The sequence below is a fragment of the Manacus candei genome, unplaced genomic scaffold (assembly GCF_025592945.1).
Source record: "Manacus candei isolate 608988 ecotype Guabito, Panama unplaced genomic scaffold, ASM2559294v1 h1tg000015l, whole genome shotgun sequence".
Classification (NCBI taxonomy): Eukaryota; Metazoa; Chordata; class Aves; order Passeriformes; family Pipridae; genus Manacus; species Manacus candei.
Window position 1 is genome coordinate 10,387,306 of NW_026138063.1, and position 22,196 is coordinate 10,409,501.

General features: G+C 64.7%; 1 protein-coding gene across 9 annotated transcripts; it reads right to left on the minus strand.

The window, feature by feature from the left end:
• Nucleotides 1-79: 79 nt before the first annotated feature.
• Nucleotides 80-20,674, minus strand: TNK2 (tyrosine kinase non receptor 2). Of its 9 annotated transcripts, XM_051781163.1 has the most exons (18): nt 17,750-18,859; nt 15,009-15,256; nt 14,584-14,875; nt 10,887-11,064; nt 10,665-10,735; nt 9,263-9,475; nt 9,017-9,169; nt 8,545-8,822; nt 8,346-8,472; nt 8,109-8,255; nt 7,700-7,794; nt 4,867-5,061; nt 3,360-3,451; nt 2,788-2,832; nt 1,235-2,550; nt 692-787; nt 475-602; nt 80-367 (listed from the first exon to the last, which is right to left on the minus strand). In XM_051781163.1, the coding sequence occupies exons 2-18, from the start codon at nt 15,206-15,208 to the stop codon at nt 361-363; spliced, it is 3,633 nt and encodes a 1,210-aa protein (XP_051637123.1). In that variant the 5' UTR covers nt 15,209-15,256; nt 17,750-18,859; the 3' UTR covers nt 80-360. The 9 variants fall into 9 exon arrangements, with proteins under 9 accessions (XP_051637123.1, XP_051637125.1, XP_051637130.1 ...); XM_051781165.1 differs by lacking the exon at nt 17,750-18,859 and having other exon boundaries at nt 470-602; nt 15,009-15,666; XM_051781170.1 differs by lacking the exons at nt 14,584-14,875; nt 15,009-15,256; nt 17,750-18,859 and adding an exon at nt 20,299-20,674.
• Between the last annotated feature and the right edge of the window lie 1,522 nt (nt 20,675-22,196).

A 22,196-nucleotide genomic window follows, 5' to 3' on the forward strand; every position in this document is an offset into this window, starting at 1 on the left:
AGAATCCATGGAGACATGGCCTGTCCCTGTGTATGGGCAGGGATGAACCTGGGAGATGGTTGCAGGCACCCTCCTCCTCTCCATAGAATACTTTTATATATATACATAATATATATTAAAATTACATTTCTCTTTACAAAAACAATTCAACAAGAGGCCAGGGGACAGAGCCCATTTGCCCAAACCAGGGCATAAGCACCCCAGCAAGTCTGGGGCAGGGTCCCTTTTGGGGTGTCCCCACCCTCAAAGTGGGGGCTCAGTCCAGAGTCCAGCAGCAGGTTGTGTGGGTGGAGGCGGGGGCACTGGCCCCGTGGTGAGGTGCCTTCTCTGGATCTGACACCACTCACCCCATCCCCGCTGTCACCACCTGTAAGGAGAGGAGAGAACATGAGCTCAGGAGGGGTGATAGTGCCAGCTTGCCCAGAGCAGCATGGCATGGAGAACTACCCCCCCAAAACACATCCATGACCTTACTTCTGGCGGGCGGTGCTGTAGGGATCAAGGAGGTGGGAGCTGGCCTGCTCCAGGTTCCAGTCGAACATCTCCAGCACCCGCTGGCAGTCGCCACGGGACTTCAGCCCCAGGCAGAAGAGCTGCTCCACCTGCAAGGGGACAGGGCATGGCCAGCGGGGTGACAGGAGTGCCACCACTCTTGTGGGAGCTAGGGTGAGGGAACAGAGGTGTGCCATACCTTCAGGTACTGGATGGCCCGTTGGACACTCCAGCCGTGGTTCTGCAGGGCTGCCTGGCACTCGTCGGTGGTCACACCGTGCACCATGTCCTGCACCTGGGGGGAGCTTGTGGTCAGTGTCTGCTGCCACCCCCAGGCAGCACGGAGCCCATGACTGAAGCAGTGGGCCACTGGGGTTGCCCCTAGTCCTGGCTCTTTCCCCAGAGAGCACTGTTAGCCTGGAGCTGGCATTATTCTGAACATCATTTGTCTCTCCTGGGCTTGGGTGGGCCTCAATAGCCTCAGCCCAGATAGCCCAAGGGGACCACCTTCTCCTTCCCCAGGCCATTGAGTAGGGCCAAATTGGGTTAAAAGGGCCTTCAATTCCCATTTTAGCATTGCAGTGATATTTATGGCCCCCTGCACATTCGGAGCCCCCTTGTAGCCAATCCCCTGCAGCTGTACTTGGGGAAACTGAGGCACAGGGTGGGGAAAGCTCTTGCCCAAGTGAGCTCGTGGCCAGCATGTGCCCTCCTCCCCATGGATACTGGGCATGTCACTCACCAGCCGGATCTTTTCAGCGGGACGGCAAACATCTGGCCCATCGTAGACAATCTTCTGGAGGCTGCAAGAGGCTTTCACCAGGCACTTGGGCCCAGGATTGCTGTTATTGGAAGAAAAGTTGGCCTTGCAGTCTGGCAGTGGCTGCTGCACCATGGGACGGACGGTGGCTGTGGTGACCTGGCGGGATGCTGGTACCTCCTCTGGGCTTTTAGCCTCCTTGAAAAACTTCTCATACTTGTCCAGGTAGGCAGGGCGCTCAGGCAGCAGGTAGTAGTGGGTGCTGCTGACCTTCTGCCCATCCTTCACAATGGGCAGGATGCAGGGTCCCTTGGAGCAGTCCTTGCCCTGTGCCTGAATGACCTTGGGAGTGGCGTACTTAGGGTCGAGGGCAAAGCTCTGCGTGGTAGGCATGGGCTTCCCTGGTGAGGTGGAAAGGCAGGAGCAGAGGGCAGCACGTTGCTGTGGGGAGCCCACCTGCAGAGCCATGGGGCTGGGTGTCCGGGAGGTGGGCTGCGACAGCGGGTCCCGGGGGGGAATCTGGGGTGGCCGGTCTTCCTCACCCCCTGAGGCTGGGGAAAGGTCCCCTGACCAGCGCCCGGGCTCATTGCGGCGAAGGGGCCGGGGTGGGATTGGAACACGGGGTGGGATTTGGGGCTTGTCATCAGCAGGGGCAGCCGGTCCCAAGGGGACATTGAGCCTCTTCATGCACTCCTGCTGCAGCTCCTCAAAGAGCTCGGTGGTCTGTGTCATGCTGGGCTGTTTGGTCTCCTTGGGGGGCAGGAAGAGGTTGTCCTCCAGCACCGGTCCCCGCTCACCCTCATCCACGAAGCCATAGTTGGTCTTGCCCCGCCGGCTCGGGGGGCTGGTGATGGAACACACCTCAAAGTCATCCTCGTCCTGCGCCACGTCATCATAGGCAGGGGGTGGGGGCAAGGGGCGGGCGTCCCAGTCCACCACCGGCGTGGGGTGCAGAGGCCGGGGTAGAGCCCGCGTGGGGCTCTGCGGTGGGGTCTTGTCCAGCAAAGAGAAGGCCTCCATGGCCAGCTTGGCTAATGATGGGGCTGTCAGCTCCCCCACTGGAGAGGGGGTACCTTGAGGCACTTCCTCCCCAAAGTCGATGAGTGTCACCTCGCCGCCCGCCGGCCCCTCGCTTGCCAGCCGTCCGGGTTGCCGCTCGCCCACCTTGGTGCCTGGTACCCGTGCTGATGGTTTGACTGGTCGCAGACCCTTCCCTGTGCCTGTCTTCTTCAGGCAGAGCTTCCGGAGACCCCCTGGCAGACCCTCTTCCTCCTCACTCACTGGGTCGTAGCAAGGCTCTAGGAGGCGACAGAGAAAGATGGTGAGGGTCCCAGCACCCATCCCTGGGGTGCAAGAAGAGGCATCTGCATCTCCAAACCCCCTAACTGCCCCATAGCTTCAGCCACCTTTGCTCACCCCTTGGGTGCAGCAGACACACCAGGGCAGGGGGCATATGCCCCAGGCCACCCAGACAAAGAGAGAAAAGAAAGGGGGCATGAAGGAGGGAGAGCAGCACCCAAAGAAGCCAAACTTACTGGTTAGCAGGACGGTAGGCTGAGGCGGGCGTGGAGGTGGCTGCCCTGCAGGAGAAGAGAGAACCCAAGAGAAGGAGAGGCGTGGGGTGAGCGTGTGAAGCAAGCGGCAGCCAAGGTGCTTGTTAGCAGGGTGCATGCTTTGGTCAGCCCCCCATCACTGGTGGGGCGTAGAGAGGATGCTGGTGGGAAGACACCCCACAAGGGAAGATTGTAGGTTTAGGGGAATTGTGGCATACGCACAGTGCCTGAGTTCCCTCCCCGTGGCAGCTCCGCTGAGATCCCCATACTGGGGAGACCAGCCGTGGGAGGCTGGGAGGGGACAAGGGACTCGGACGAAGGGCAGCAGGGCAGAGTCCAGCCGGGCAGAGCCACCAGCCGCCCACGCTGTTGGCAGTGGCATATGGCCAGGTGACAACACGCCCCATCACCCCAGCTCCCCCCGGGTCTGCAAAAAGCAAGTGCCAGCTGAGAGACAGAAAGGAGAGGGTCCAGCCCGTCACCCTGGCCAACAGGGCATGGGGAAAAGGGCTTCGTGCAGCTGATGGGCAGGAGGAAGGAAAAAAGAAGCTCACTTTTAGTCCTGCCTGGAAGCTGTGTGGGTCTGGCAGCACTCGGGTCCACACCTAAAATGTCAGGAGGGTCCATGGGATTTCCCAGGTACAGCCTGTGGGGAGAGAGGAAAGTGCCTGGGAGTCAGCAGGGGCCATGCAGGACCCCTTGCTCCCCAGGCTTGTGCCTTGGGACACCTCACAACTCCTCCACCACACACTCTGCCCCAACGAGAAGCGTCCCTGTGAATGCTGGGACACCACACCCCAGAGGCTTTTGCTGCTACGGCACAGAGCCTGGTGCTGTCCCTGTGTCACCCACCCCTCTCCGGCTCCGTGTGCATGATGTGCTGTGTCCAGGGGACTGCAAGCAGGGCTCTGTGTCCAGGGTACGTGTGCGGGGTGCAGCGCCCAGGACACCCCTCCAGCAGCAGGGCGCTGTGGTGCGATGCTGCGCCCAAGGCACAGCGCCCCGGTACTGCCGGGGGGGGGTGCCGGGAGGCCCGGGCGAGCCATCGCAAGCCAGGGAGCCGGCGGGAGCCGGAGCAGCCCGAAGGTTTGGGTGTGTGCCGAGCTCGGTGCGTTCTCGGCAGCCCGGGCAGCACGTACCCAGCGCCCGTGCCCACGCAGCGGGGTGCGGGGAGGCCTGCCGGGGCACGAGCCAGCTCCGCGTGCACGGTGCCTCCGTTCAGCCCTCCGAGGGCCGCCGGCACAGCCCAGGACACCAGGGTGCCATTGAGGGGTCAGGCTGGGACCGAGGGCACCTGCAGTGCTGTCCCAGGCCTGGGATGCCAAACAACAGTGGGGATCATGATTCCAGGAGATGGAGTGAGCCTGGTGCAGGAGCTGGCCCTACCCAGCGGGAGCTTTCCAGGCTTTGAAATCCTATCCTGCCCCCCACACGCAGCCCTCCCACGTCCCTCCAGCCCAGTGCTGGCAGAGAACCCCCCATGCCCCCTGCCAAGATGCTCCTGCTCACCCAGCACCCACGCTGGGCACAACAAGTCCTACCTGGCAGGGGGGCATGTGGGACACTGGATCACAAGCACCCAATCCCCCTCCCCCCCATCACAGTTCAGCCAGGGTGTCTCCTGATGGAGCAGGGTGGGGAAAAAAATCATTTTGGTGGATTTTTTTCACAGTTTGCTCTTTGAAAAGACTCATGCTGTTAGAAGCGTGAGGACGGGCTGCAAGCCACGCACATCCATCAGCCCTGGGACACCCAAAAACATTGGGGTAATGTGGCCACCTCCACGGTGGTGCTTACATGGGTCTCCCCCCAAGGACAGCCCCCCATAAGCACAGCAGCCCCCCACCTCCCAAACCCCATTAGTAAGAAGAGGCAAAGGAGTTAGTTCAGCTGCAGGGACCCTACCCAGAGCCACCATTCCCAATACAGCAGTGGGGAACAAAATGCTTCACAGGGAAAGAGGGGGGTAGTAGCCAAGCCGCGGCTTGCTCCCATGCCCAGTGGGCAGTGGGGAAGGCAGGGAGCAGGCAGAGGATGCAGAGAAGACAAAAAGTTTCTTACTCATCAATTTTATCGGGAAACCCCCAGCAGTGCTGCGGGTTGGTGTCTCCATGGCCTGTGTGGATGAAGCTGTTTTTAAGCGGCTGGCTGATGTCGTGGGCTGACAGCCCTGCCACCGAGGTCACCGTGTTTCGGGGAAATTGGCCCACTTTTAGGGTCCGTTTATTCTGACCCCGCCACCAGTAATTCTCGGCCCTAAGGAATAAAAAGGACCTTGTTACTGATGAGGGGATGGGAGGGTGACACGTGCCTGCCCCAGTGACAGGGAAGAGGCAAGGTGACTCGTCCAAGTCCACGCAGGCACGCGGTGACACAACTGGGAAGGGAACCTGGGTGCCCAGCATCCCAACCCTACACTGGCAGTATGCTCTAAATCCTACCCCACATGGTCCCTGCACCCCGTGGTGCTGAGAATGCAGGTGGTGGGGAACAAAGCTCCACACTTGTGCTCAAAAAGATGTGCTCCTTCCTCCTCCCTGCTGCCTCAAATTGTGCAGGAGCCTTGGAGTGATGCCCGCACCAAGCTGCTCATCACCGTGCCCCATGCAGTCAAGGACAGCACATGGGACACGCCTGGGGTCTGATGGGGCCCACGTGGGGGACAGTGGGCTGTGGGGTCTTCCTCGCTCCCTTCCTACATTATTAGTGAGCCCTGCTGTGGGCAGGGGGAGATGGGCAGACAGACAGGTGGGGGCTCAGGCTGTGAATCTTCCTGGAGCCACCTGAGTGGGCCAGATCACCCTGGGGTGTTGGTCCCCAGTGTGTCCCCCAGGAGTCTCCTACTCCAGGACACAGCCACCTCTGGGTGGGACGAAGTGCTCATGTAGCCCAGAGAGACTGGGGAGCACATGGATGGGGCAAGAAAGGCACCCCAACTGGTGTCCCCCACCCAGCACTGTGCCAAATTAATGTGGGAGGGGTCCAACCCTAAACCACCCCTCTGCCTGCTAGGGGCCCCTCTCCCCGTGGGCAGGGCATGCTGCAGGATGGGGGCAGTGGCAGTGTGGGTGCCAGCCTGGAGAGGCTGGCACGGGCCCCACAGTTTCCTGGAGTCACCTGTGAGTCACCCCCGGCCACCAGCTCAGCCCTTTTCCTGTTTACCTTCCCGCTGCCGCCAGCCAGCCGCCTTACTCAGCGTTAGGACCCCTCGGCAGAGCCACGGCAGAGCCCAGCCGGTACCGGACACCCTCCCTCACCCCCGGCGGGCCGGGGGAGGCGGGGGAACGGCTCCCCTCCCCGGGAGGTCCCCTCCACTCGCCCTCCCTGCGCCCCTCACCGCTGCATCCCGCCGAAGGGATGCTGCAGCCGGGTCAACCCTCCGCTCCCCCTGCTTTCAGCTTCGTCCCACCGAACCCGAGCTCGGACCCCAGGCACAAACCCGCTCCGGCGCTGCCCTGGCTCCTCTCCCCGCGACAGCCCCCTCCCGCGGCCGGCTGGGTCCCCGGGGGGCTTTCAGGGAGGTCCCTGCCCCTGCCCACACACACGTACGCACACCCGGCGCCCGCCGAACGACAGGCAGGGGCTTGAAAAGAGGTGGGGGGTGTTTACGGTGCCCCGGGCGGCCTCGGCGGGGCCGGATGCGGCCCCCGGGAGGAGCCCCCCCACCCCAGCCCTGCCCGGGCATCCCTGCCGGCATCACGGTGGGGGGGCAGCCCCCGCGGGGGAAACTGAGGCACGGGGAAGGGGCTCCCCTCCGGGAGCAGCGGCAGCCGCTGGGGCTCCTGCCACTCCCCGGCTGCCCTCACCCCGCACCCCAAAACCTGCCCAACGGGGGTCATCGAGGGCTGGCCTCCCCCGGGGAAACTGAGGCAGGGGACGCTGCGCCCCGGCTCTGCCGCACTCCTGGCACCCCCCGACCCACGGGCAACCCCCAGCCCCCTCTCCGCTCCACCGCCCCCTTCGCGGCTCACCTGGGGCCGGCGGCGGGGCGGGGGGCTCGGGACCCGCAGCCCGGCCGCGATGCGGCAGCGGGGACGATGTAGGCGCTCTGGCGCGGCCGCACCGCCCTCCGCCGCTCCTTCCCTCCCTCCTTTCCTCCCTCCGCCGACGCCGCTTCCCCTCCCCTCCCCTCCCTGCAATTAAACCGCCAGACCCTGGGCAAGAGTCATCCCCGCGGCGGCGGACCGGGAGCAGCCGGTCCCTGCAGACACACAAACCCGGCCTGATTCACCCCGAGCCGTGACTAACCGCGGGGAGCCGTCCCGGGGCGGGGGACAGGGAGGGACGGGGACAGAGCCCTCCTCCTCCTCCCCTCGGGGCTGTGGGACCGGCGTCAGCGTGGGGACACTGCGCTCCTTTGGGGGATCCCCACTGTCCTCCAGCTGGAAGGGGACAGGCACATCCTGGAACGGGGATGCGGGGCCGGAAGGCCCCCCCACTCCAGTCCGCAGGTCCCAGCACAGTGGGTACTGCCAGCATGGTACCAAGCCCACGGTGCTTCTCCCAGCCCGATGACAGCGGCAAGTCTCCAGGTGCTGGCAGCATGTCTCCACCGCTAACAGCAGGGAGCGGCCCTGGGGCGTGCGGTTTCCCAGGGCAAAGCCATGGGCACAGTTTGGTGAGTCAGCGGGGACGGTGCAGGCAGGGCTGCGGGCACTGTGGGCAGGGCTGTGCCCCCACGGTGCTGTGCTGCCTGGGGGACCACAGACCCCCAGGCAGCTCTGCCTGCCCATGGGGTACACAGCCAGTTGTGCCAACAGGAGATCCAGCCCTTCCCATCTCTGTTCCCCACAGCTCTGCCAGTGCCCACACTCTCCCCACTCCTGGGGTGCCCTGTGCCCACCAAGGCCAGATGCCAGTGTGTTCTCTCCCCTGCAACCCTTCCGTGCAGTACCTGCCCTCGATGACCGTGATGATGTCATTCATCTGGATGTGCAGCTTGTCAGGCTCCTCAAAGTCCTGCAGTGCCCTCATGTCAGTGGGCTGGGCCTGGGGGTAGAGGTGGGTAAGGATAGGGGATGCAGCCCCCCATGTCCATCCCTGCCCTGCTTAGAGGCAGGACACGGGGTCTCAAAAATGAATCACCACTAGCCTGTCCTCAGCTGTCACATCCCTGGGGTGGGTCAGGGCAAGGTAGCACCCAGGTTTCTCCTGCTGTGACCATGTCACCACCTGCTACTTCTGCCTGGCCTGAGCTCCCCCGTGTCAACTCCCGCCTCAGCGACATCCTTAACTCTACTCATGCTCGAGCAGAGCCAGTGGACAGGGTGCCAGGGCTCCTGTCTCCCTCCCTGCTCACCCACCTCCACCAAGAAGTCCCGCAGGGCCACAAAGGTGGGTCGGTCCTCGGGCTTATGTGCCCAGCACTGCAGCATGACGTTGTAGATGTCCTGGGGACAGTCCTCAGGACGTGGCAGCCGCTCACCCTCCTTGTCTATCTTGTGCAGGATCTGGGGGGCAAGGGGTGCTGTCAGGGACTCCCAGGTCCCCTCAGCACCAGCAGGGTGAGGCAAGGGGGCAGGTCCCTGCTGAACACCTACCTGGCTGCCGTTGAGGCCTACCCAAGGCTCCTGACCATAAGTGAACATCTCCCAGAGGGTCACTCCGAACATCCAGGTGTCGCTGGCATGGGAGAAGGTGCGTGTCTTCAGGCTTTCAGGAGCACACCTACATGGGGAAGGACGTGAACATCAGGTTGTCTGTGCTGCACCCCCCAGTCTCCCCCTCCTCAAGGCTCACCAGGCGAAGGGGACCTTGCGGTGCTCCTGCATCACATAGTGGTCATCGTTTTTTGGCAGGGCCCGCATCAGCCCAAAGTCCCCGATCTTGACGAGGTCATTGGAAGCCAGCAGGATGTTGCGGGCGGCCAGGTCACGGTGGATGAAGCGCTTGGACTCCAGGTAGGCCATGCCCTTGGCCACCTGGATGGCATACTGGCAGAGAGTGGAGATGAGGAAATGGCCCTGGTTCTTCCGCAGTCGGTCCAGGAGGGAGCCCAGCGGGGCCAGCTCTGTCACCTGGGCCATAAGGAGAGGACAGCAAACCAATCAGTCCAGGGGCACCCTGGCTGGGCTGGCTTCCAGCCTCCTTGTACTCCACTGGGGATGCCAGCAGAGGACTTGGGGTACAGACACAGCCTGGCTTTGCTCATGCCATCATGTGGGACCCACATGGGGTGGCATCAGTGTTGGCCCTGTTCCCCCACACTCACCATCTTCATGGGGTGGGAGAGCACCACACCATACAGGCGGATGAGGTTCCTGTGGTCCAGGGAGTGCATGGCATTCACCTCCCGGATGAAGTCATCCAGTGCCTCTGGCTGGCTCAGCACATCTGTCTTGAGGCACTTCACTGCCACGTTCAGCTATGGCCAAAGCAGGAGTGAGCCCTGAAGTGTCTTCCCCTGTAGGCAGTCCCACTGCCCAGCTCTCCACCCCCCTCATGAGCAGTCTCTCACCGTCTTGCCGGCAGGCGTGCACCACTCTCCACGACGCACGACGCCGAAGGAGCCATCACCCAGCTTCTCAAAGATCGAGAGGTCCCGCTCCCGCACAAGGCAGGTGAGGGAGTGTTGGCCCCCAGCCTCGGGGGGTGGTGGTGTGGGGGGCTTGCGGAAAGTACTCTGGGGCTGGGGTGGCAGCTCCGACTCTGGGCGCTTCCCACTGAACACCTGTGGGACATGGAGGTAGGTGAGACGTGGATGTGAAGATACCCGAAACCTTTGGGTCTGCAAGTGAGTAGTGCTGGGACAACCCCTTGTCTGGGTTGTACACTCTAGAACCCACTGATGACCCCTAACTGGTGATGAGCCAGGGCAGTCTGGTTGTGAGATCAAACTCTCTTCCTCCAGCAGCCTGCACACCAGGCTGCGATTCCTGTGGAGGGAAGGGGTTGTGCCTCTCACAGCAGCCCTGCAGCGACTCCCCAGCAGCCACAGTAAACCAGGCCAGTAGTCAGAGAGGGCCCTGGGCACTCCTTGGCCAGGCTATGGCCACACAATGTGCCTGGGCACAAAGCCAAGGGAAACCTCCAGCTTGGGCCGAGTGTGTGGTGACACATCCCTGCAAAGACATGGGCTTTGCATTTGTGCTGCCTGCCACCACCACCACCCAGAGCGGATGGGCTCTCCTTCCCTCTCCTTCAGCTGGGACTGATGATGTGCCCCACTGGCCGGGGTCCATCCCAGTCTCGGCAGCCAGGACCCCTGCAGGGTGCGTGGGGGCTGGGCCCAACATGCGGTCGGGGTGGGAGGTGGCATTCCTGCCATTTCTTCTTTAATAGAAGTAGCCTTCTATTAAAAGCCCATCCTGACCATGTCCCAGCACAGATGAGTCACAAAGGGGTGAGGCCATGACCCAGTGCCCAGCTCGTAACTGTTCTGCTCTTCTGGGGATGCCAGCAGCACCAGCTTTGGATGGGATGGCATATGGAATATGTGACCATTCCAAGGTCCCCTGTCCTGGTATGCCCCAGCCTGCAGGTACAAGGCTGTGCCTCCTTGCTGTGAGGCAGCAGGGCAGGCAGAGTCCTGGGCAGTGCTGCTGCCCACAGAGCTGGCTGAAGCAAGATGCACAGGCTCTGTGGTTCCCTAGCTGCAAACAATTTTCCTGGCAAAGAGGCAAATAATGAAGGGAATGAATTTTCCAAGTGCTGGGGCGGCAGGGCTGTCCTTTCCTGGGAAGTGACCCAGGAGCCTGCATGGGACCAGGGCACACACTGGCAGTATCACACCACAGGCAGGACTCCCCCAGGGACCAGTGGCATAGGCAGAGCCAGGCACCTGGGAAGAGTACGGGGAGAGGTCTAGCTTCTCCCATTTGCCTCAGTTTCTGTCACACCTGTCCCTCTCTCATCCCTACCTTGCTCATCCAGGATTTCCGCTTGCACATGGCTTTCCTCCGCTTCACTGCCTCCCACAACCGCCGCTGGCCTACAGGATTCAGGGACACAGTGACTGTCACAACCCAGCCCAGGGTAGAGGTCCTCTCTAGCCCCATGGACCACATGCTCCTCTGGGCTTCCCAAAAGATGCTGCGCATCCAGCTGGGGATAAGGGGGAGGTCTGGGGGGGGTGTACACACCAGGGCGTCCCATGCCGATCTTCTCCAGATCCTCATTTTTGACGTACTCGAAGTGGGAGAGGCGTGTGACATTGAGCTCGTCCCGGATGCGCAGGAAGTACTGCTGCAGCTGAAGCTCAGTGAGCAGCTCCAGCAGCCAGTCCGTGCCCTCCTCCGCCTGCATGCTACAGCTCAGCCTCTGCCGGGACACAATGCCGGGTTAGGGGGAACCATGCTCCACTCCTCTCTGCCCCATCCCCGCCGGGGAGTCACCCAGAGGGGCTCAGAACCACGGCTGGGGTGCTGCTGTGAGGGACACTAGCAGACTGATTTCCTGAGCCTGTCCCCAGCTCTCTGGGGGAGGCCGGGAGAGGCACCGCATCAGCAGGACACCCAGGGACAGGCAGGACAGACTGGCTCTGCCCTGTCATGCCCACAGAAACACCAGCCCACCCCTCTGCTCCAGCACAGGCTATCCCCTGGAGGGGTCAGAGCTTCAGGATGCATGTGCCTGCCTGGATCCCTCTGCTCAGCTGGAGGGGACAGCTGTCCCAGCCACCCGGCCAGGCTGCAGGACAGACCCATGGTAGGTTTCCTCTGCCTTGGCTGGGCAGACAAAAGGAGGGGGCAGACAGGGACATCAGGGTCACTAGGGGGTCCTGTTGCCCCAGGACTGAGGTACAGGGCACCCCAGCGCTGCCAGCATCACCCCCCCGAGCTGTGTCGGGACACAGGGAGGGAGGGACAGGGCCAGGTCTCACACACAGTTCTCCACACCCCCCACCACTCCCCATCCGTGCCTGCTGTCCCAGCTCTCCCCCACTTTCATCGCCACCTTTTTGGAAAGGGACACAGCTCTGTCTCCCACTGTTTAGAGCGGGAGGGAAGTTGGGACCGCCGTCCTGGCTCCACAACACATCAGCCCCCTCCATCCTCTCCTCTTCCCCGGGAGATGACATGGCTCCTGGCGTCTTCACCCGCTGTGCTCGGCTCCCTCGGCCGCGTCACCGCAATTACAACCCTCGGCACTGGGCTAAAAATACGGCGGGCGCGGCGAGCAGCTGGGCACGGGGGCACATGGGGGCAGGCGGGGACACACAGGGCCAAGGGAGCTGCCAGCTCCCCTGCCCGCAGGCGATGGGGAGAGGGCCGGGCGACGGGTTTGCCCGGGGCGAGGGTCGGCACTTACTCGGTAGAGGCGGAAGCGGGTGAGGAAAGGGAAAGATCGGTGCAAAGCCTGGAAGCGCCGCATCCTGCCTGGCTGCCCGCCGCCGGCCCCTGGCACCGCTGATGTCCCTTCCCCGGTGCCGGCGTCCCACGGCGGAGCCCGCTCACTGCAGCCGGGGCACCCGCAGCCCCTTCACCTGGGCTACAGAGAAGCCCCCCGGGCTCGGCCGCCCCATATATCCCCCCGGAGCGGCCAGGGGGCTCGGGCTGTCCGTCGGCCGGACGCGGGCTGTGGCTCTGCCCCTCCTTCCATCCGGATCTCGATCCTCTGGCCGGCCGGCCCTCCCCTTCCCCAACGCAACGGGGCCGGGGCGGGGGGTGGCGGCAGGCAGGGCTGGGGGTCACTCCCCCGGCCGGAGCCGCTTCCTGGGGACCCCCCGCTGGCAGCGGGGCTCGGTCCCGGCTGGCTGCCCGCAGCGCTCCCCAGGAGGGTTATTTTCAGCCGGGCTGGGACGCGCGCCCAAGGGGCCGGGCTCCCATCAATGTGCGGCTTTCTCCCTTGTTCGGCGGTCGCCGGCAGCTGGGAGCTTGGACCCCCGCTCCCATTACCATGGAAACTCGCCCCGGCCTTGGGAAACGCTCCCAGGCCTCAGTTTCCCCCCCAGGAAGCAGGGAGGGAGGGAGGCAGAGGAGACATCCGGCTCTCTGCTCCCCAACCGAGGCCACAGGCATGATGCCAGGGCGATGGGCACTGCGGGGGGAGTTTCTGGCTCGGCAAACATATCCGCTGCCCAGCTGCCAGGCCCCACGGGGCTCTGCCGTGGGGTGCCACCAGCACCCTGCACCTCGCTCCCCTTCCCCAGTAGGGCTGGTACCCAACCCCAGCAGTGCTGTCCGCCCGCGGGCTCCCCAGGGAGAACAGCTGGCCGTGCCGGCAGCCACAGCATGAGAAAGGAAAGACCCACAGAAACCTCTTACCACAGCCCCCGCCTGCCTGGCCCCCCCAAAATGTGGCCATTGCTATGCCAGGCAGGCAGCTAAGAAGGAGTTAAGTGCATCTCCAGGAGAAGAGGAGTCTCCACTGTGGCTTCCACTGACACTGGGATCCCAGCTGGTACCCGGCAGCACAGGCACTGGGCACAACAAGCCCATTGACCAGGGACAACTGGGCACAGTGCCCTCAGCACCAACCTCTGCCACGCGCCAGCTTCCCCCTTCCCAGCTCAGGGGACATGGGGGCGGGGGGTGCCCTGCCTTGAACGGAGCATCACTCTCATCAGGCAGGAATGACACCCACTGGGACTGGCACCCAGTGTGCTGCCTCCTGCACCTCTAAATCCCAGGTAAGACTGTCCAGTTCAGCATCCACACTGGGAATGGGGGAACCCAGCCTTACCCACCATGCCAGGGGTGGTTCCGTGCCTCAGTTTCCCTCTCTGCAACAGACCCACAGGCACAGTGTTTGGGTTGGTCCTGCAACCTCGGCTCTGAGTGGGGCAAGGAGTCCTGCCAGCAAACTCCCATCCTGAAGTGTGGGAGCCACAGATACTCATCCCGCCCCCACCAGGTCCCCGGCACAGGTGCTGCTCGGCCCTTGGTGCCCTGCACACACTCGCCATGCCGCACACACCCAGCCCTGCAGCGCCAGGGGATGCACCCTACGTGCACCCAGTCTCATGCATGGGCGGTGAGGACGCTCACATGCACTCAGGGACCACACAGGCGCAACCCCCCGCACCCTGCGGTGCCTCCTGCCACCTGCACAACCGCAGCCGCCCCCCACGCACGTCACCTCCGCGCACCCCCCAGCTACCGCCGCCCTGCCCGGCCGCACGTGCGCACACACCCGCACAGCCCGCGGCATCACCGGGCCTGCTCCCCGCCTCCGCCCCGCACACACCTGGAGCCGCCTGCCCCCCGCGCACCCACGGCTGCCCACCCCCGCTGTGCCATGTTCCTCCCCTCCGCGTTTGCCTGGCATCACACACAACCTGTCCGAGCTGGCACAAGGGTGCTCAATCCTCCCACCCCGGGCCTGCACCAATTACTGCTACCAATAACGACACCCCAACACCTGTCCCACACACCAAGGCACCTGCACCTTCGCATTCCCCAAACCCATGCACAGCCCAACATCCCCACAAGGATATCCCCACATGGGGATGGCAGCTGGTGCGGCCACCGTCTGGATGCAGCTCTGCGGCTGGGGGGTGGCATCCTGTGCTGCCCCCCCCCCCCCCCCCCACGAGCTGTGCCAGGCTCGGCCGAGCCACGCTGCCACACACCGTTCCCCCATGCCTCAGTTTCCCCAGCAAGAAGCAGCAGGCAGCCCCACTCCCCTGGGTCAGGATGGGAGCACAGCCGAGCGGGGGGGGAGGTGCCATCCTCACACTGCCCTGGACGCTGCGGGGTACTGCGCATTCCATTCGAGAGGGGAGATGCCATGCAGGGACCCCCCGTGCCCCATGCTACAGCAGGACCCTGCCCGTTCTGGGGAACAGCCACGTGCCCCGCGCTGCTGCACCCCTCCACCGGCTCCCCCCACACTGACCCGCCGGCACGGCATGGCCGGGGCGATGTCCTGCCGGGGGGGTGGCGTGGGGTGCCTGTTGCCCAGGCGCAGGGCCCGCTGCCCGGTGCTGTCCGAGAAGCTGTGGGGCAGGGGGGTGAGCATCTCCTCCTCCTCCTCGGCGCTGCTCAAGCGCTGGTAGTCGCATCTCTCGCCCATGGCTGAGGCAGCGGCTGCGGCGCAGCGGCGAGTGGGGGGCTCTGCGGAGACGCCCGCGTCTGCCTGGGGGCGGCGAGGGCTGGAGCCGGGCTTGGGATCACATGGCAGAAAGTTGCTGCAGTTCCGGAAAACAGCGAGAGGGTGAAGGTGACCGCAACGGTGATGGAGGGGAGGGGGGATGGATGGAGGGATGCGGAGGAGACGGGGAAAAGAGAAGCAGGGGCAGCCCCTTGACCGCCCGTCCTCACCCCGATCCCAGCCTGGCACCACTGTCTTCCTCCCGGCTCGGCAGCCCAACTGCCCACCTTCTGTCCCTGCTCCGGCTTCTGAGTGGAGAGGTGGTGGCATCGCCGCCAGCCCCAGCGCCGCGATCGCAGCCCCCTTCTCCCCGCACCCTGGCACGGTGCACCAGGCAGCCGGGTGGAGGAGGAGGACGAGGGGGGACCATCGTCCAGCAGCCGGGGTTCTGTGGCAGACAGGATGGGTAGGGAGGCACCTGCAGAGGGATGGGGGGGCTCTGGGGCTGGCAGCATCCCCAGCATCCCTCCCGCTTCCCTGCGCAGGCAGAGGGGGATGGGATGCACTGGAAAGATGGCTGCTCCGCAGCGACCGGCAGCGTTGGCGCAAGCACGGCAGGGCTGGGAGAGCAGCCAGGCCCCGGTGGGTGCTGCTGGGACGAGGGTCCGGAGGACACACCAGGATCAGTCCTCTTCCCTCACCCCCTCGCAGGGAGATGGGAGTCTCCTAGACCTCTGCTAGGCGCTGCACCAGGCATAGCACCCAGCAGGGACAGGTGGCACTGGGAAGCCACCCCCCCCGGAGGGGGAACCCCCCAACCTGTACATCGGGACTGGTCTGTACCCCAACACTGCCTGACCACAAACCCTCTCTCTGCCCCCTGTCCAGAGCTACAAGCGGGCTGAAACCGGGGGGGGGGGGGGGGGCTGCAGCCCCCCCAAAGACCCCTGTGACCTACCCATCCTTTGGGGCACAGCACAGCCCCCAGGGACCAACTTGCTCCTCATGCCAACACTACAGGCCATGGTGACCCATTCTGACCCCCAGAATCGCCCCCATGACCCCCTCACTGTTCCCCCCACAGAGCCCCATAGCCAAAGGAGTGACACCAGGCTGTCACCGTGACAGGGCAAGGGGCATGAGCCTGTCCTTGCTCCCCCACCCCCCCAAGAAATAAACACCCCCAATCCCGGTGGGCATCAGCCCTGGCTGTGGGGCGGGGTGGAGGCAGCCCCTTGGCGACTCCTCCTGCCATACCACGGAGGTGAGCTCAGCCGCGGAGCTGAGGCGGGCTGAGCCCGCGGCGTGGGAGCAGCGAGCCGCCCCCGCGCACGGCCTGCCGGCGTCACCGCGCTGGCACGCCACGGGACGGTGACTGATGCACGTGCTATGCCACCTTCCCTCTGTGCTATGCCACCTTCCCTCCAGACTCAGCTGCCCTGTGCTGCCCCGAAACCCTCACCAGCCTGCCCAGTGAAGGCGATGTTGCGGGGTCCCCAAGATGTGTGGGAACAATCCCTGTTCCCACAGCCCACATCACATCAGGTCCTGTCCAGGCTCAACTGACATCAAAACGATTAGGTCTCCTATAAGGGGACGAATGGCATCATGCCATCCACCCCTGACTCACCTGCCAACAATTCCCACCCCAGGAGGTGGTCCCACCTCAATGACAACCGCTGGATGGGACACACTGTCCTCTGCAGTCCAGGGCAGCGGCACTCACACTGACCACAGGGTGTCCCTACCCTCTGTGAGAACATCGGAGCTCCCCAGCCCTCTGGGACACCACACTTGGCCCCACATCCCTGGGATCGGTGCCACAGCATCTCCCATGCCCACCACCTGGCACGAAGGACCCCGGAAGTGGCAGGTTCCCAAAACAAGCTCCCAGAGGGGGATAGCGTCCCTCACTCACCTCTGTCACATCACCCCGCTCACTGTCACAGCCCGCCTGCCACCTTCCTGCCACCTTCCTGGCAGTCGTGTCACCTGGAAGTGATCTCACTGGCTGCGGCAGCAGCAGGGCGGCCGCGCCGGCACCCCGGGGCTGGCTCGTTCAGCCCTGGCAGGGCCCCGAGGGCGGCCCCAAATTGTGGTGACACACTCCCCAGCCCGGCTGCCATGGCGCAGGTACACACATACCCATGCGTACAAATGCACCGCGCTCCCGGCAGAGGCAGGGCTGCCGGCTGCATCCTGCCTGCCCGCGGGATGCTACTGCCACCCAGCTGCCCGGGAACAGTCCCCAGCCCCTCGCTGGATTGTGACATCCCACATACCCCCATACCGGTGGGTGTTTTGCCTCCCTCGGTGCTGGCATCTGATTCTGCTTGCTTGGCCGGATGGGGCAAGCAGGAGGTCCCGGGGGGCCAGCACGGAGGGCTGCTGACCCCCGTGGTGGGGGTGGCCGTGGAGGCCGAGGTGCCAGGTTCCCCCTCGCTGCCATCTCTGGGCTGTCAGAGCCTGGCCCCGTGGACTGATCCTGCCCCCCAGCACAGAGCATCCCCTGCCCTGAGCCTGTCTGCAGCAGTAGCTGCGTGGGAAGGAAAGACACAGGCGTATGGCCCCCCCATCCCGACAGTGCCCGGCACAACCCCAATCCCCTCCCTAAGCCTCTTTCCTCCGCTAAATCCACTCCGCGGGTCGAGCTGGGGCGGGCTTAGTCTGACTTGCGCCTCCCAGCTCCACAGCACAGGCAGGGGATGGGCAGGAATGCTGACCCTGCGGCTGATCCCCAAGCTCTCCCACAAAGGCAGGTACACAGAGTGGTGTTTTGGGGGACAAGCAGGCAAAGCAACACCCCCTGGCACCCACAGCACCCTGACCGCAGTGCCCACCCCTCAGCTCCATACCCACAGGCAGTGCTGGGGAGGGGGAGAGGGCAGCGGGCTTGGCATCACCACCACAGTGGGGACCCGATCACCGTGCAAGGCTGGTTTGTGCCCACCAGCCCCCGCACCCATCTCACCTGGGCCACAGGGGCAGTGCTGTGGGGGTCCCTCGGCAGTGCCAGCCCCAGTGTTGCAGTGAGCTGGACAGTGTGTGAGGGGGCACAGTGTCAGGACTTGGCCATGGGGCTGACAGGGCTGTGGTGACACCGGCCACGGGGTCCCCCTGGGGCAAAGCAGGAGGAAGAGGTCAGATTAGGCCTCCCAGCCTGGTACCCCCATCTGTCCACCCCAGATGCCCCAGACTCCCTGGAGGTTAAGCTGTGGGAAGTCTCCCCACATGCAGGCTCACCCCCCACTCTGCCCAGGCAGCTGGAAGAGCCTTTGTGGACCTGCCCCACCGGTGAGCTTTGCCCCCAGTCCTCCTAGGGAGGGGGGGCACCAGCACAGACCCTGAGCCCTCTGCTCAACCAGCCCCTCCGCCCTTGGGATGCTGCCAGCAATACCCCCGTCTTCACATCACTACTTGGGCTGGGCCGCAGCTGGCACAAAACAAGTTTGTCAGGTCTCAGGCCAGAATGGCACAAAGCCACATCCATGCAGCAGCATCTCCCCTTTGTGCTAGGTGCAGGAAAGTTGGGACCCCTGGAGCTGGAAGGTGAAGGCTCAACCTCCCCAGTTCCCCAGCACCAGAGCAGTGCAGCACCCTGGCCAGACCATCCAGCATCTGTCAGTCATTAGCACTAACTGAAAGCACCCTAATTAGCCAGGCTGCAGCATGAACAGTGCCTCCCCCTCCACACCAGCTGCTCAGCAAAAGGACTTTCTCCTAAAAGTCTTCCTGTCCCAGCAGGGCCTGCACATGGGGCAGAGCCCCCTCCTGGCTCCCCAAACCCATGCAAGTGGGTAATGCCCAGGATGCTCTGCCTCTGCCAGCTACCATCCCTCATGGACATGACTGGAGTCAAAACCCAGGTGCTCCAGGGGCAGGATGAGACCTCTCGGGGGAAACTGAGGCACAGTTGGAGGCCTGGCCTGCAGTGTGGCTGGGACAGGGTTTGGCTACAAGCTCCCAAGTTCCTGGTCCTGTGGGGGCTGCTCCTCTGCCCACGAGGGCCCCCCATGCCCCAGGGAGGCTGAGTCACAGCAGGACAGCAGGCTGGCAGCTGCCCGAGGAGGAGGGAGGCACTGCCAAGCCCCCCCAGCCATACCCACAACACCCCACCCCGCACTAAAGAATACTGGGCTAACAAGGCTGCAGTAGCTCCAGGGGTTGGTAACAGGTTGCACAGCCTGCACGGCCCCCACCCTGCACCCCCAGGCCTTGGTGCGGCGGGAGGGGAGATGCAAAAGCTGCTTCTGCCCCCCACTCCCTGCAGGGAGCAGTGGGCTTGGGACTAGCAGTGGGAGCAGGGCCACAGCAGATGGTGGGCATGCAGCACTCAGGGTCCATCCTGGACCCTCTTCCTAAAGAAGGGCCTGGCAGTGCAGCCCTGCTCAAAGACACTCCACCAGGCAGGTCCTGTTTTTAGGAGACTTTTGCAAAGTCTGGTGCTCAAAAACTTTGTTCAAAGCTTTGCCCTGAGCCAGCTCAACGAAGGGCTGAGTAAGGGGGGAATGCATTACCTCCACAGCCCTCAGCACCTGGCAAGGGACACACACACACTTTGCACGGTATCAAGCCAGCAGAGAGCCCAGCAGCACCGGGGCACTCCAATGTGCCCACTGCACCAAGGCAGCCCCAGGGAAGTCAGGGTGTGGGGAAGTGCCAGTGCCGGGCTCTGCCCTGGCCTGTCCTGCCCAGACAGCCCAGCCCTGGTATGGCTGCCAGAGACACTGCCCCGGCCCAGGCTCCTCCGGCCACCTGCAAACCCCCTCCCCCAGCTACCACTTCAGAGGGGCTAAGGCAGCTCCCAGATAGTTCTGGGAGAAGCCAAGCAGGGTTCACCTGGCAAGGTGGGAGGGATTCCTGTCTGGACTGTGAGCACCACCTTACTAGGTTTAACTTAAAAACTTTATTACAAAAACCAAACCCAAGAAAGATCAGAAGTATCCAAACAGTCCTGGACCGTTCAGAGAAAAACCTGCAGCAATACAGCTGGACATGGCCACGGTGCTGCCCACTGAGCTGGTGGTCAGAGGCTCCCCACACCTCCCTGCTGCTCAGGGTTTCAGCCCCAGCACAACACCCTGAGGCGCAGGGCTGGCCCCAGAGGACAAGGATCCTCTGTTCACTGCCACAGCTCCCACGAGCCCAGGGAAGAGGAAGAGCAAAGCCGCCTTTTCTCCAGGAAAAAAACAAAAACCTTCCCCCAGTTTCCGCTGTGGTTTAGGAGAGTTCAAGGGCACCAGGCACCCACTCACACCAGACTCTGCTGCCTGCTCCGCCCTGGCAGCAGGAGCAGGAGGTCAGGCATGTTGCTGGCCAGGGCTCAGCAGTCCCGCAGCGCCCGGGCACGAGGGCAGCACCGCAGCTCGCAGTGCTGCAGGGCACGGTGCCAGCTGCACCCGGTGAGGCGCAGCCGGCACACGCCGATGCCGACTGGGCACCGCCACAGTGCCAAACCCTGAACCCTCCGCCCTGCCCCTCGTATCGCCCTCAAACAAGGGGTCGCGCTTCGTTCCTTACCTTTGCGCTCACCGCCACTGCCACCGCATCCTGCGCCGGGTCTGCAGCGTCACCGGAGGGCGAGGATAGGCACGGCGGCACTCCAGACAGCCGGCATGCCAGGCGGGATGCGCCCACACACCTGCCGGGGCGGGGTGCGACGATCGACGCCGGGGACGCCCGGGACGCGGGTGGGATTACCCACGGGACAGCGGGCAGCGGGCACAGGGTCCGACCTCACACCCGGGCGGACCTCCTGCGGCTCGGGCGCTGTGCCGGGGTCCTCGTGCCGGGGTTGCCGCCGGGGTGCTCCTGCTCCCCCGGGTAGAGCTCGCCCTCCTCCTGCACCCCGCCCCGGGCCTCCCCCTCCTCCTGCCGGCCCCGCCGCACCCACCAGCGGGCGCGGGCCGGGGGGCTCCCCGCGTCCCGCCGCCCCCCGCCGCGCTCCTGCTGCGCCCGCCGGGCGAGGCCCTGCTCCTGCCGGACCTTGGGGCCGTGCTCCTGCACCCCGCGCACCGCTCCGCGCGCCCGCCGCGCCCCGGGGCTGCCGCCCGCCGCCGCCTCCTCCGCGCCCCGCGCCCGCCGCCGCGCCCGCGCTGCCCCCCGCTCCCGGGGCCGCCGCGGCTCCGCGCCCGCCTTGGGGCTGCCGAGGGCGGTGACGGGCCCGGGCCGCTCGCCCCACTCCTGCAGGCTCGTCCGCTCGCCCAGCGGCACCCAGTGCCACCGGCCCGGCACCCCGCCGCCGCCGCCGCCCCCCGGCTCCCCGCCGCCGGCGGCCACCAGCTCCTGGCCGCGGGGCAGCGCCCCCAGCCCCGCCTCCTGCACGCCGCGGGTGAAGCCCCCCTGCTCCTGCACGCCCGGGGCCACCCCGCCGCCCTCCGGCACCGCCGGGCTCAGCCCCCCGCCCTCCGGCACCCCCGGCGCCCCGCTCGCCCCCTGCCCCCGGATGGTGCACGCGGTCGCGGGCCCCGCCCCGGCCCCGCACGCTGGGGAAGCCCCCCCGCGCCGCGCTGCTGGAGCTCTGGAGCTCCGGTTCCACCGCCCCCTTCCCTTCCTCCCCTCCTGCCCCGCCGCGAGCCCGGCCGGCCCCCAGCCCCGCCCTTAAAGGCGCCGCGGCGCCGCTTTACGTAACGGCGGGGTGAGGACGGACGGACGGACGGACGGACGGACGGACGGACAGAAGGAAGGAAAGGCGGGCAGGGGGATAGGTGGAGGAGCCGCGGGTCGCTGGGATGGACAGACTCACCGCGGAACCGCACCAGGCCCCGGGACCGCTCCGCTGCGGGGACCCAGGACACTGGCTGCCCTGCGGTGCCAAATCCCTTCTCCCAGGTAAGTGGGAGGGGGCTGTACCCCCTTCCCTCTGCCCCGGCGGGGCTGGCGCTGCCCAGCCGCAGAAGGGCTCCCGCAGCCCCGGCCCAGCTTCTCGGGGCGCTTCGCAGAGTCACCGCAGGGAGAGGAGCCCTGCCAGGCGCGGGCAGGAGCTGCGGGAAACGACGTGTTTCCAACAAGTAAATCATCCCGGTGGAAGAGGAGGGACCAGAGCTATGACGGGACAGCCCATAAGGGGCGAGCTGGTCTCCTGGAGAAGATGCTTCTCACTCCAAATAGTTCATCATCTCGGGATGCAGTGTTTGTAAAGCAGGAGCTGAGACCAGCATTAGGGCTGGAGGAAGACAGGAGAGAGAAACTGAGCATATTTAAATGCAGAGTCCCAAACTCATGCAGTCTCATCCGAGGAGGCCTCTGGGGCCAAGGAGGCAGCTCCTCCTCTCCCAGAGCTTCCTGGGGCTCTAAGCAGTATCCACATACCCATCTGGACCTTGGTCCAGGGGAGCTCCAGAATGGTGAAGGGCAGAGACAAGGCAGGACACAGTGGGGCAGCTTCCTGGGACAGTCACAGACAGGCCTGTCCAGCC